Source organism: Nilaparvata lugens, chromosome X (genome assembly GCF_014356525.2).
Source record: "Nilaparvata lugens isolate BPH chromosome X, ASM1435652v1, whole genome shotgun sequence".
Taxonomy (NCBI): Eukaryota; Metazoa; Arthropoda; class Insecta; order Hemiptera; family Delphacidae; genus Nilaparvata; species Nilaparvata lugens.
In genome coordinates, this window is record NC_052518.1 from 84,483,934 (window position 1) to 84,497,668 (window position 13,735).

Below are 13,735 nucleotides of genomic sequence, written 5' to 3' on the forward strand. Positions count from 1 at the left end.
TCGACACATTCGTTGTTGAAGTGAGAATCGGCGCTCTCCCCATCAGAATGTGACCAAAGACACTATTAACAGTCATCAATTCGTGCGATTCACCTATAATAGGACTCCCACGTAGCAAGTGAGGAACTAACTCCGCACCAATGATGCCATCTATTCTACTAGGAAGGTAGAATTTGTCGTCAGCCAGTGTGAGATTTTCAAGATGATGAAGTTTGGATCTGTCGATTTCACAAGAAGGCAACTTGTCGATGACTTTATCTACCACTGTGGCATCCATCGAAAACTTGACGGTAGGATCCGACTTCGACTGAATCGACACACAAGTACGACCTCGAACTTCACTAGTACCACCACCGAATCCACGAACAACGGTTTTCATGGGCTGGAATGGTAGTCTCAAACGCCGACACAATTTGGCTGTAACAAAATGACACTGACTCCCGGTGTCAATCAAGAAACGAACATCACAAAGCTGATCATTACAATCTCGAATATGTGCAGTGACGGTCGACAACACAACGGTCGAATTTTCTACATCGTTGGATGTAGAACAACAACTAATAGGTGATGTGCCACCTGCCTTGGAGTTCGACGAGGACGCAACACCTTCATTGGAACTTGATCTGGAAAAGTGCAATAAAGAATGATGAGATTCTCGACATTGAGCACACTGAGTTTTACTACGACAATTTTTACTCAAATGATCCACATCAAGACAACGAAAACAACAAAACTTTCCTTTAATCAAACAATAACGATCCCAAGGATTCATTTTCAAGAAACTAGCACAATCTACTAACCGATGACCCGGTTTTGAGCACTTCAGACAATTGGGATTTTTACTAGATGCATCGTTAGATGAATCATTGGATTGAACCACAAACACCTTTGATTTATTATCCTTTTTGTGCCTCATATTAAACGATTCAGTCTGTTTCTCATCAGAAGGAAGAGTCTTAATTTGCTTTTCAATGAATTTGACATAATCGGCATAAGTTAGCATAGCCTTGTCACGTACGGCCGATTCAAAATTTCTACGAGAACTTGGATCCAGCAATCTCAAGCCATGATAGAGGAATATCGAGTCTGACAAATCAGTGAGTCGCAATCTCTTCACTGCATTGATGGAACTGCAAAACCCATCCAAAATCGCAATACAACCTGCCTTTGATTCTGATTTTATTGGACGAAATTCAAAAATTTGTTTGAAATAGGCATCGACTTGCGCCCGTGGATCGTTATAGAGGGTCAATAATGCCTGCCAAATTATTTGATAATTATTAGCCAATGGTGGCAAATGACGACAAATATTTGCTGCTTGTCCAGTAAGTCTACTTACAAGATATTGGACCTTCTGCTGATCGTTCAAACTCTTGTTGTCATGTACCAATGCCTTAAATAGTTCATAAAACACCGACCATTGAGTCTGGTTCCCATCAAATTTTGGAAGGTCGATTTTGGGCAGTACTGACTCGGACACGACCGGCTGTGCACTAGCTGCTGAAGCTGCCGAAGATTGAGCAATAGCATCAGTCGCCTCTTTCTGTTTGAGAGTGTTAGCCGCTACTTCAATATACTGAAACAGATCTAGATGTGAGTCGTTGAATGCTACAACATGGTCTTTATTCAACTCAAGTTCCAACTCATTAACCACTAATTCTGTCTTTTCATAATCCGAAATGGTCTGAGACACCCGAGGATACAACACTAAAAATTGCTCAGCAACTTTTGGATCAGAGACATTTTTAGACAGGTCATAAATTTTTTGCAATCTAGCATACAATTGTTCCAGTTTAGCGCGATGCACCCTGATTTGTTTCTGTAATTTTTCCTCCATCTTGAACTCATACACAAAACAATTCAGCCCCGACAATACAAACAACAGACAAAAAAACAAGAATGAGTTCAAAACTAAATGGAAGGAAGAATCACGACTAGTAAGTTATCAAAGTTAAACTTTGATTATCAATTCACAAGATAAGTTACTGCTGAAGACAAAACTATATGATTAGATAATGTTCTTCCAACAACTCACAAACAAACGATAACTTGTTGAATTGAACAAACAAAATCATGCAGGTGATTAACCTTCACTAACATGTACAATACAAATGGACAATACAAAATCCAACAAACAAACAAATTTCCGAAAAAGAGCACAATGAGCCTAGTTTCAGGGAAATTACAATTTTAACTGAAATAAATTTAATTTCAGACAAATACAAATTGACAAGAAACCTTGCTCTTAGAACAAGGCTACAACAAACTAAGTTGAGCATAGATCAGACCATTCTCAACATGCCAACACTGGACAAATACAAAACTGCTTTAATCCAATGTGTGTGAATTAATCAATAAATTACAAATTTAAATTCATCACGGTTCGGAGGCCCAGAAATGTTCTGAACAAAGCTCAGGCTAGAGCTACTAGTGGACTGTAATTTACTATTCAAATAATCAAATACAAACAAGTAGCAAAATTTAATCTTCAATTTGAGCCAGGTTATTGGTACAGCTAAACTCTGCATTAATGAACAATAAAAAAGAGCAAAAACTCACCAGATTTAATCCAATTTTGTCTACTTGCCCTTCGAAGCCTTTATTAGGTGTTTTGGTCAGATTCAGGTGGGAAGAAATCTGGGAAAAAGACAGGTTTGCTTCCGGGTAGCCTTTTCACGTTCAAATTGCAGGCTCTGTACTGTGTTTGAACAAAGCTCAAACTGACTCTTTATAAATTCAAATCTGATTCAAATTAATTCAATACAATACTATTTACGCTGTTATATTAAATTCACACACACTACACTCAAACAATTAATTACAAGAAATTTCCGATGGAAATTACATGACAAAATACAAATTTGCTCTTGCACAACAACGGGGTGACAAGACAAGACAAACTGAACGACTGACGAAACAAAAACTGAAAGTTAGGATGACAAGGCAAACAGCTGGACGATCAGCGCTGGCGCAAACAAACCTGCTATTGGCAGAACTGTAGTCTGGGATTTTGGCGCTACGATTCGAATGCTCTGGCCGAACCAGTATGAAATACGTAATGAAATTATCTTTCACATGACAATGTGCAGACCCTAGCTGCCAAAAAATTTCGGGTTCATGAGAAATGAGAGACAATTTAGAAGAATGAATTAATAAAGACAATTTGTTTCTAGACAGAATACTTGAATGGATTATGTTTAGTCGACAAAATTCTAAGCTCACCATAATATCGTCTATTTTATTTTTTACAAGAGTCAATGTGTTTAATAAGAAAGAATGTTGTTGAGTTAGCTCTATTGAAGTGAATTGAGTGGTGATTGAATTGAAATCTTTTTTTAGTTTGACATTGTTGGTATGAATGACATCAATCCCATTGTTAAATTTGTGTATCAAGTTTCTATTGATTGACAATTGATTTTCGACATTATGCTCTAAATTATATTCGTTTGCTTGCACTTTCTCTAAAATTTTGTCATATTTCGCTTTGTCGTCAGCGTTCATATTTCCTGTAATCCAGCTTATTGCGGATCCAAGTCCGCTTCTTCATAGGACAGTGCTGGCACCAGCAGCAGGAGAATCAGGAGCATCTTGTTCTCAAACAAATTTATTATTGTTCTTTTCAACTATTTTCCGTGGTCGTTTCATCCTATTGGGATGCATTTTGAATGGTCGTTTTTTAATTGCTCTAGGATTTGTAGCAACATTTTGTTTTTTATCATATTGTACTTGGAAGAATTTTGGCTTGTTCTTTTTATTTAAGGTTGTTTTAATAAATGGGGTTTCGGGGATTTCGACGTCTGTTTCCCTATTCTTATTCAATAATTCTGTCCTAGTTTGTTTTTCCATCTCTACCTTATCTTTTACCAATCTATGTATAAGCTGTAACCTATCGTGATACTCTTTGGCACGCTCTTCAGTGATAAGCTGTTCTGTAGTGTCATTCAGAAAAGAATTCTCAGAGATGCCGAATGTTATTTCCATTGGTGTCATTTTTAAGGTGGAATTGAGTGTGTTATTGAACGCAATCACGGCCGTTATCATGTTTGCTTCAGTGGTATTATTTCTATTTTGAAGTTGGATAGAATTTAAAAGTTCAATTAGAGTGGAGTGAGTTCGTTCAATTAGCCCTTGCAAGTCTGGATGACCAGGGGTAACATAATAAGGTTCGACTTCATAAAGTTTAAGAAAATCACGTAAACCAGCGTTGTCAAAATCTCTGCCGTTGTCCATCTGTACGATCTTGGGGGTTGGATAGAGAGAAAAATAGTCGAAGAGATGGTCTTTCACCTCGATTTGATTAAGACTCGTGAGGGGGTAGACTACGAGTCGTTTGGAGAAAGTCGATGATTGATAAAAATTTACGTTTGTCATACTGAAAGGCATCAAGTTGCAGTTTTTCAAAGGGCTTTGTAGGAGTAGGGGATACTTTGTATTCTGCACGAATGGGGCGCCGTTCGTATTTAGTGTTCAAACATATTGGGCATTTGTTTATGAAGTTAGTAATATGACGCATCATTGAAGGCCAATAGTACCGTCGTCGAATGCGTGAGTAACTCTCTGAAATTCCTCTATGATAGGTTTTTCCAGTATGATAATTGGAAACTAATTCTTTTTGTTCGTCGGGATCACTAATGTCGAGATTAACTTTTTTATACCGCTTAATCTTAACTGAGGTGAAGCTTTCCTTAATGACTTCAGCAAAGTTGTTAAACATTGATTCGTACTGATCACTCAATAAACCATCTTTTGAACAATATACACCATACGTGGTATTCGGTTTCAGGTATTCTAAACAAAATTTGTTTATGTGTTCGAAAACTAAGGAGTCTTGAAAACAGAGAAGGAGTCTGTTCTTATTAAACATTTTCTGAAGGGTTGGTGTTTTGTTTCCGCGTTCATAAGTATCTGATTATGTTCAACGTTCAATATGTTATCGTCATCTACTATCTGAATTTGTTCATTTGAACTGTCTGCTGAATGAATTGTCACAAGGCTGTCAGTGTCATTATGAATTGGTAAAGCATTGTCGACAATTTCTTTAGTTGGTTGATGAGTATCGGTATGATCGGCATTGTCTTCACGAAGAAGAATATAGTCATTCATATCGAAAACAGAGCTACCAGTACAATTTCACCAGTAAAATCATTATTTTCCATATCATGGGGCTCAGAAGTATTAGCATTAGCATCATCGTGATTATTGAATCGAGTTAAAGCATTCGCGATGTCATCAAGATAACCATTAGGATCATCTATCGGTGGTGGGTCATCGTTACTATTCAACTGAATCAAATCGTCTATGTTTACGTCGTCAAAGCCATTAAAGGGTAGGTCTTCGTTGCCGAAGCCTAAAAAGTCATTATCATCGTAGTCCATTAAATTGATGGGCTGCGAGGGTATGCGGGACAGTGCATCTGCCACATGATTGATTTTTCCCTGCACGTAATTAATCTCAAAGTCAAATTCATCTAAAAGTAACTTCCATCTGAGTAGTTTTGAATTAGGTTATTTTATGTTTCTAAGCCATTTGTGGTCTGTTTGAATGAAAAAATTTCTTCCTTATAGATATGGTCTGAAATGTTTGCATACCCATACAATAGCAAGTAGCTCTTTTTCTATAGTCGATAAGTTAACCTCGCTCTTATTAAGTGTTCGTAATGCATGAGCTATTGTTAGGTCATTACCATCAAACTTTTGGGACAATACACCTCCGATGGCAAAGTTGCCATCTGCCGTCTGTGGTGACAAGGAACTGTTTCGAGAAGTCAGGTAATTGTAATTGTAGGATGGGGCTGTTTTGTAACATTAGTTTCAAATGTTCAAAAGCCTCCCTGCAGTCTTTGCTATTGGGATTGATCTTTACATCTTTTCTCAAAGCAGCAGTGAATGGTTTAGCTATTTTAGCATAGTTTCGAATCATTTTGCGATAGTAACCGGTCAGTCCAAGGAATTGTTTGATTTCTTTGGTGGTCTTAGGGATTGGAAAGTTTTTCATGGCTTCAACTTTAGAGGGGTTAGGCATCAAACCTTTTTCCGAAATGATGTTCCCTATATACAACAACTCACGCTTGAAAAACTCAGTTTTATCAAGTTGAATTTTTAAATTGTGTTCCTTTAGTTTCGTAAATGCCGATTTCAAATGCTTTAAATGTTCCTCAAGGCTATCGGAGAAAATTATTATATCATCCATGTAGACCAGTACATTGGTCATTCTTGAAAAAATGATGTTCATGGCCCTCTGAAACGTAGGGGTTGCATTTTTTAACCCAAACGGCATACGTGAAAACTCGTTATGTCCGTGCTCTGTTAAGAAGGCTGTCTTAGGTACGGATTGCGGGTCCATTTGGATTTGATGAGAACCGGAGGCCAGATCAATGGCTGAAAAGTATGTAGCCCTGCCTATTTTGCCAAACAGATCTTCAATGTTGGGTAGGGGGAATTTATCATCAATAGTTTTATCATTCAATTTACGGTAATCTAGAACCATACAGATTTTCCGCTTGCCTGATGCGTCAGGTTTTTTGGGAACCACCCAAATAGGGCTGGTGTATGGCGAATTGGAGTGTTGGATAATTTTGTTTTTTAGTAGTTTGTCGATTTCAAGTTCAATGTCTTCCCTATAAATCTGTAGGTATCTGTAGTTTTTTGTGTAGACGGGAAGATCGTATTTTGTATTGATTGTATGTTTTAGCAAATTTGTACTACTCAACGGATCATTTTCTCGTATTATTATTTCAGGTAACTACTGAACTAGGCTAATTATTCCAAGTTTTTCTTCCTCGTTCATGTGACTTGTTCGTAATAGAGTTGGTATATCTTGAATTATATCTGCCAAGTTTTCAGGACAATTGGTCGTGAATTGTTTTGGCTCTATAATTTCTTCTATATCTTCTATATATCTATGGGCTCCGGATAGATAGTCAGAAGCTCATTTGAAAAACAACACATTTACATTTATTATAAGTGATTTCTACAATACCTTCTTCAACAGTATATATACATCTATATTCACTTCTTTAATTAATCCTGTTGTTACATTTGGGGCTGACTTAACCGGGATTGAGATCACGTTGTAGCCTGGTAGTTATGTAACACTCTTATTATCTAGCAAAAACAACAATTCTTTCATTCCATCCTTATATTCAAGTTTATCATTAGCAAAGTTTACATTCATCTTAAACGCACGTAAAGTTTCATTTCCAAGAAGTATGTCATACTTAGTAAAGAAATCAAATATATACATCTTTATTCTATGGGGTTGTGAAAATACATTTTCAGTGTTGAAAAAAATATATTCGTTTCCTTTACTTTCTCCATTAGGAGTTTTTACAATAGTCTTCCTTGTATCGAGTGATCTCAGGAGAGACCAATGATGGATGCATATAGTTTTTAGCAGATCCTGTGTCTACTAGCCATTTTCTTTTCTATTGATCGAGAAAGTAAGGAAGAAATTTGTTTAAGATGTTCAAGTCGAGTCCTCCGAAAACTGGGGGCCTGAGCCTAAAAAATGGTTGATGAGTTTGTTGAGTGATTCAGTCAAAGTGTTTATTTGACATAGCATAGCTTCAATGGGGTTGTGATTGTAGCTATGTTGTGGTTGTTGCTCCAAGTAGTTGACTTGATATGGTGATGTGTAAGTGTAGAGGTGTTGGGTGTGTTGAGTGCGCATGCGCATGGACGGACACTGTGTGCGACCACTTGAGTGAACTTAGGTGCCAAATTACTGTTTTGCTGCTGAAAGCTTTGTTGTGGAAAACATTGTTGTTTAAAGTTTGGACGATAGTTTTGTTTTTGGAAGCTTTGATTTGAAAAATTTTGTTGAAAGTTAGTTTGTTGAACATTGTGTGGTGAAAATTGTTGTCTACTTTGGAAGGATCTGTGTGTTTGATCGAAAGAATTGTCGTGTGACCATTGTTTTTGAAAGTTTTGTTCGTAATTGGGATTTCTAAATGTTGTGTTGTTGGAAAGTTTCGTACCATCTACCCTGTTCATTGTTTCAATAGTGGTTTTGTAGCGTAGTTGTTGTAATACAATACTACAATCGTTTATTAACTTATACCTAGCATCATCTAGGTCTTGTACTTGTAATACTTGCAAATGTGTGACCCTAATGTTGGGTGAACTCCATGCACAAAAGTTTACAAGTGTAGCATTCAGTTGACAAATCAAATTTTCTAATAGTAAACCTGTAACACCATCTAGCTTATACTTAGTGATTACATTTGTACGTCTGTTCAAAAATTCAATAGGATGTTCCCTTTGATATGATTTCATCAGTCAACTCAGCAATGAGTTCAGGTACAGATCTGTTATCAGAAAAAATTTGTTTCGGTGATTTTATCAAGTCTTTTATTGAAGAACAACTGTTGTTGAATGCTACTGCTTCGGCTGGTCCTTCAAGTTTGCACATAGCAGCTTTGAAAAGAATCCAGTCATTAGCTTCTTTCTCTTGAATGTTCTCAGCGCAGTAGCCGATAGAAAGGTCTTCGCAAGTGGATATGAATTGATGTAACTAGTGAGAAGTGCCATCGTAATGGGGTATGTATCTCAAGAGTTCATGTGGAATAGGTTTAGTGATTGTTCCCATTTTTTAAATATCTGAAATTGAAGATAAGACTGGATGCAGTTTTGAGGGTTTGATGAAGTTCTTTTGTTTGGTACTTACAACTGGTTTGGAGAGCGTACTTGGATCGTCCTGGTCCTCGTCCGTGGATGAATCCGTGTCGCTTGGTTCTCTGTTGGTCAGGGGCCGCCAGGTGTTGTTTCTCTCTGCCAGGATGGAAGGCTGTGCACTTGGTTCCAGAGTGATGAGGGTAGGCCGCAGATGAGGAGTTACACTCTCGTTTTGGATTCGAGACAGTTGGTCGCGAAAAAAAAGTTAATTGAACTTTACCGAAACGTCTGCGGTCCCGTTTGTTCGGGCGCCAGTTAAGTAAACGGAACACGTGACATCCTTCTTGAAAAGATTTATTCAAGAAACAAACCGGCATAGTGACTGCCCAAAATACAGAAATGAGAAAAACAATCTTAATTACTAGAGCTTATATACTATTCTAAGTGCTGTATCAGCTACTATACGATAACAATGGGTATAACTATAGATATCACAAGACTACATATTATAAACTCTCAGAGCTGAACATATCAAAAGTCTCCATCCCTACCCCTTGTGCTGAATGTATAAGAGTTGTTTAAAAGTCCCATTTATTCATTTTTTGCTTACACGCTTACATCTTTGAAACAATGCGCTCCTCCATCTAAAAGACGGAAAAGAAGCAATGTGCAATTTACAATACAATACGACTAGTTTGAATAGAACTGAACTTGAGTTCTGAAATGGAGAATACTGAGTATATGTTTTCAATGCAATAAGTAGTAGGGTATACCAAACATAGTTTCTGAGTAGATGTCGTGGATACATTCAAGGAGTGTCTATGTATTCACAGTACTATAGGTTTACAATTGCATATTCATATATGTTTAAATTGAGAAAAGAGTGCTTGAATATGCTTGCATTGTAGAGTAAGTGTATTGGTGTTTGTGTGATGCAATGGGACTCTCTTCATTTTTCCTTTATACACCATACCAATAAAATTTATCAACAAGCCTTTGTAAAAACTAACCCACTGTTTTCAGACTACTACATTAGTTTCAGTAGAAAAATATTATTGACTATCAGCTCCTAGTGCTTCTCTACAGGAATAAAAAATGATCCGTTCAGAATGTAAAATACTTATGAAAATGAAAATATGCCAAAATAAACTAAATAGCTATCACAAACCACGTCACCTTTACCAATCTAGTAATCCCGCGGACTTTGGAAGATTGCATTACCTTATAGACTGCAACATACCTAGAGATACTACAAGATTTATAGCATGGAGATTGAAAAAATTAATTGATTTCTTAGTAAGGCACTTATTTATTTTTCCCAACGATTTTTAGCAAATCTTTTGAAGTAAAAATGGTCTTCAGATTTAGTTTTTACCTGTTGAGAATTATTATTTTTAATAGGATACTCACGAAATCTTTATCTTCTTCCTCACTTGGTGAAGGTGGATTTACTTTTGAACCTGTTGCGTCTCTGATTTCAATGCGACGCTCTTTTTTCTTCCAGCTCATTCTAATCTGGATAAAAAGTGAGAAAAAATACAAATAACATTTTACCTGGACTGGAGAAAATTAAAAGAGATTCCAGAAGTTAAGGGGAATCAAAATAGTCTAATAGCCTTACAATTGTTTTAGAATATTAGAACTGGGAGCTTAGAATAACTGAATGGTTTTCTATGCACCACTAATAAAAATCTGCCAGTTCTGAAGGGTATCACCGCAGACTACCAGCAAATTAAAGTAGACTCATAGTAAGATATAAGTGGAAAAACAATCAAAATAAATAAGATTAAAATAACAAATTACATAACTCAAAAAACTCATTCAATTAAATCATGAAATCTTTCCAAAACATGTCTGACCAAATGTTTCTCTGTACGGAATGTTGTTATTTTGGTGTTGTATTAATAAATGCGATAGATATTTTGTATGTTTCAATTATAATTCTTTGCAACTTTAATAAAGAGCAAAATGATACTAGAAGCAACATCCCTCCACTTTGGCCAGTTACTTCAACAAGTCTAGCGGCCAGTTTTACTAACGGTAGGCTAATCAATGTTCGACTCTATATCATAGGTTGGAACTGAATCCTTTATGGACTCTGTAAAACCATAGAGCAAATTTATGGGAAAATAAAGCATTATGCTATCTTTCCGCTATGTTAAAACGAGCCACAATTTTTGACAGTAAGTTTACAAAATATTGATCATTGGAAAAAATGTTATGTAATTCAGTTAAACCATAAACATTTAATAGTCGTACTGTAATAAAGTAACACGTAGGCTATATATTACAATAAACAAGATTACTTCAATTCAATACAGACATAACAATATTAACTTACTGAAATTTTCTAGATCATATTTGTCGGTCATTGAGAGTGGTTGATCGTTTGATTATTACAAGCTAAAGGGATTTATCAAGTTGATAATTATGCTGTAAATTCTGTAAATTCAACAGTTCTGATAAGATTATAAAATAGTTGAAAAGGATGTGAAATTAGTAAGAGCTCACTTCGTAAATACTACATTCCACCTATTGTGATAAAAGATAACATGAATATGAATATCATATTATTGCATGAGAAAATTGGTTTCACTTGAGATCAGATGGACTCCATCTGATAGTTGTTATTTTCCATTAGCCTACCTAAATATCACACTAGTAATTCAACTGTATTTTAGATTTGAAAGGTACACATTGTAGACTACAAAAACCCATCAACTAAAGATTTTTAATTTTTTGTAATCTTCATATCACTATTATTTTTTAGGAATTTCTGAATTTAAGGTTGGTTGTTGTAAAACTACCTACACATAGAATCTGGTTTTGGTTTGGATCGGTAACTCAAGTTCTATGAATCAAATTATATAATCTTTTCAGTTTTGTTGATGCCCATGCATATTTGAATTTCTTTTGCGACATTTTTTGTTTTCTCATGTAGGTACTATTTTAATGTAATACAAAGATGAGACTGTTAAATTTGACAAGTATCCAATTAAACCTGTTAGAATTTGGTAAATTGCATAGTTATTGAGATATTCCGCAATTATAAACTTTTTGTAACAAATAAAAACTACCTTTATAGCATTCTGGACTAGTGATACTCTCCAGAAACTCGGTACGGTAGGCAAAGTATAATACATTTTTTTTGTGTATTAAAACTTGTTATAACCCATATCATAGGCCTATCTTCAGGAAAGACATCCCGGTGTGAACTATTTAATAACAATAATTGTAAGGGGAAATATACCAATAAACTGGTCAAGTTAAAATGTGATAGGAATAAAAATAAATATGTATTGCAAATTAGGCTATTGTGAATCGTATTAGTTACCATTTTTCTGTAAACATATTGATAAGCGAGCATCTTTACAGTCAGTTTCCGATCAAATTAGTTTAAAAAAAATTAATTTTAAGATTAATTAATAGGTGATTTACATTATGGCGTTACTGATAAGAAATCACTTGCTTACTAATATTAGGTTCATACAAAACACGATGTTAGTTAAATTCAAAATATTTTTGTTTGACGCCGTATTGTATGACATGAACACATAAGTAAGCAACAATCAGCCTAATTCATGTTATGATTGAATACTTAGGATTACCTATGTAACTTAACCTAACCTTACTTTCATCATTCTAACACAAAATTGGCCAGGTTTTATTTATATTGTTTATTATTTTGTACAAATTAGGGAATAGGCTAGAACAGATTCTGGAACTATCAAACAATATTGAATCCTGAATCAAGAACCGTGATGAATATTGAAGAGTCTCACTTGTAAATATAACTTGATTAGGCATAGCCTATCACTTGTAAATACAAGGTAAACTCAATAATTTGATAATAGTTATTATTTCTCACCTGGTGGAACAATTCCTTAATTATAGTGCCATTTTATTGCTGCATTCACTATTTTTTGACACTGTAGTTTAATAATATTCGATCCCTTAACTTCATAGTAGTGGTACGGTTAGCTTGCAGAACTCCTGGAGCAGAACAATTCTATATATGATACTAGAATTGAACAGCCCCAAAAGTAAAAATGCAAAGCGTAAAGGAAATATTGTTCACCTTGCTAGGAATAACAACGATTTCAAGTTTAATAGCATTTCCGATAGACAATCACTCGACCACGAATAATGAAGAATGCATAAAGAGCCTACTAGTGTAGCGAGTCAGTACTGAATGAGTAGAAACGTCTGTCTTATCAGCTATTTGCAACTATAAACTTATAAAATAGAAGTATTACATGATTTCAGTCCAAATCTACATGAATAAAGCCTTCTTTGAGAGTTGTGAGCTGGGCTTTGAAGTTATTGATCCTCCATGAAAATAACAAAAACAATAAATATGCGGTAACACACTTCAACTGTCGAACAAAGCCTTTATCAATCGGATTGAAGTAATACTGACACAAACACTTTTTTACAAATTAAATAGACATTAAACAGTCGTCGGTTTTTTTTATATTACAAAGAATAATATTCAACATTATCACTCAGCCTATTTTCAATAACCAATGTTCAGTTCAGATGATTTTACCAGACCACAAAAAGAATAAAATATACAATATCTATTACTAGAATAGAATGTGATAGAGAGCAACATCTTCGATTTGCTTCGTACCTAAATATCTAGAGTGCTTCTGGAGGATTAGTGTTTGGCGATTCTGGCGCTAAGGGTGGCGATAAAATGTAGCTATAGTGAGGTCCACGTTATAATGACAGTATTTGATCAACTTTGGTTTTGCTATACGTGTCTATCATTCGACAAAGCCGGTGGTACTATCGTTTTCTAGGTCCACAACGGTGCCAATTATGTTTTTGACAGTGTAGAAATATGATTAATTAATGCAGAGAATCGGCATCTCTATTCTTCTATCTTTATCCACTGTCATTATAACGTGGACCTCACTATATATACAGTTACCGGATAAGTGGGATTTACATTGGCCAAGTCTCCTTGAATTCAAATTCTTGTTCAACGTTTGGCACAGCAGCTACTAAAAAAACTATAACTAAGTCAGCATATTGCCATTTCAAAGCAAAAACCCAACCCCCTAACCAACCTTCTCACATTTGAAACATTAATGAACATAACTCTTGGTAAAAACCCC

General features: G+C 35.5%; 1 protein-coding gene across 3 annotated transcripts in view; it reads right to left on the minus strand.

The window, feature by feature from the left end:
- LOC111043639 (zinc finger protein 883) overlaps window positions 1–13,199 on the minus strand; it is a 44,350-nt gene extending 31,151 nt beyond the window's left edge. Inside the window, exons 1-3 of one of the 3 annotated variants that reach the window (XM_039441778.1) lie at window positions 12,481–13,199; window positions 10,023–10,127; window positions 8,665–8,994 (exon numbers count right to left, since the gene is read on the minus strand). Coding sequence is in view for 1 of the 3 variants with exons in the window: in XM_022328633.2 (XP_022184325.2) it covers window positions 10,023–10,121 (99 nt within the window). In the remaining 2 variants the exon portion in view is untranslated. Of the gene's footprint in view, window positions 1–8,664; window positions 8,995–10,022; window positions 10,128–12,480 lie in introns of those variants that run through there. The other 2 variants (XM_022328633.2, XM_039441779.1) reach the window with 2 other exon arrangements.
- Window positions 13,200–13,735: the final 536 nt, after the last annotated feature.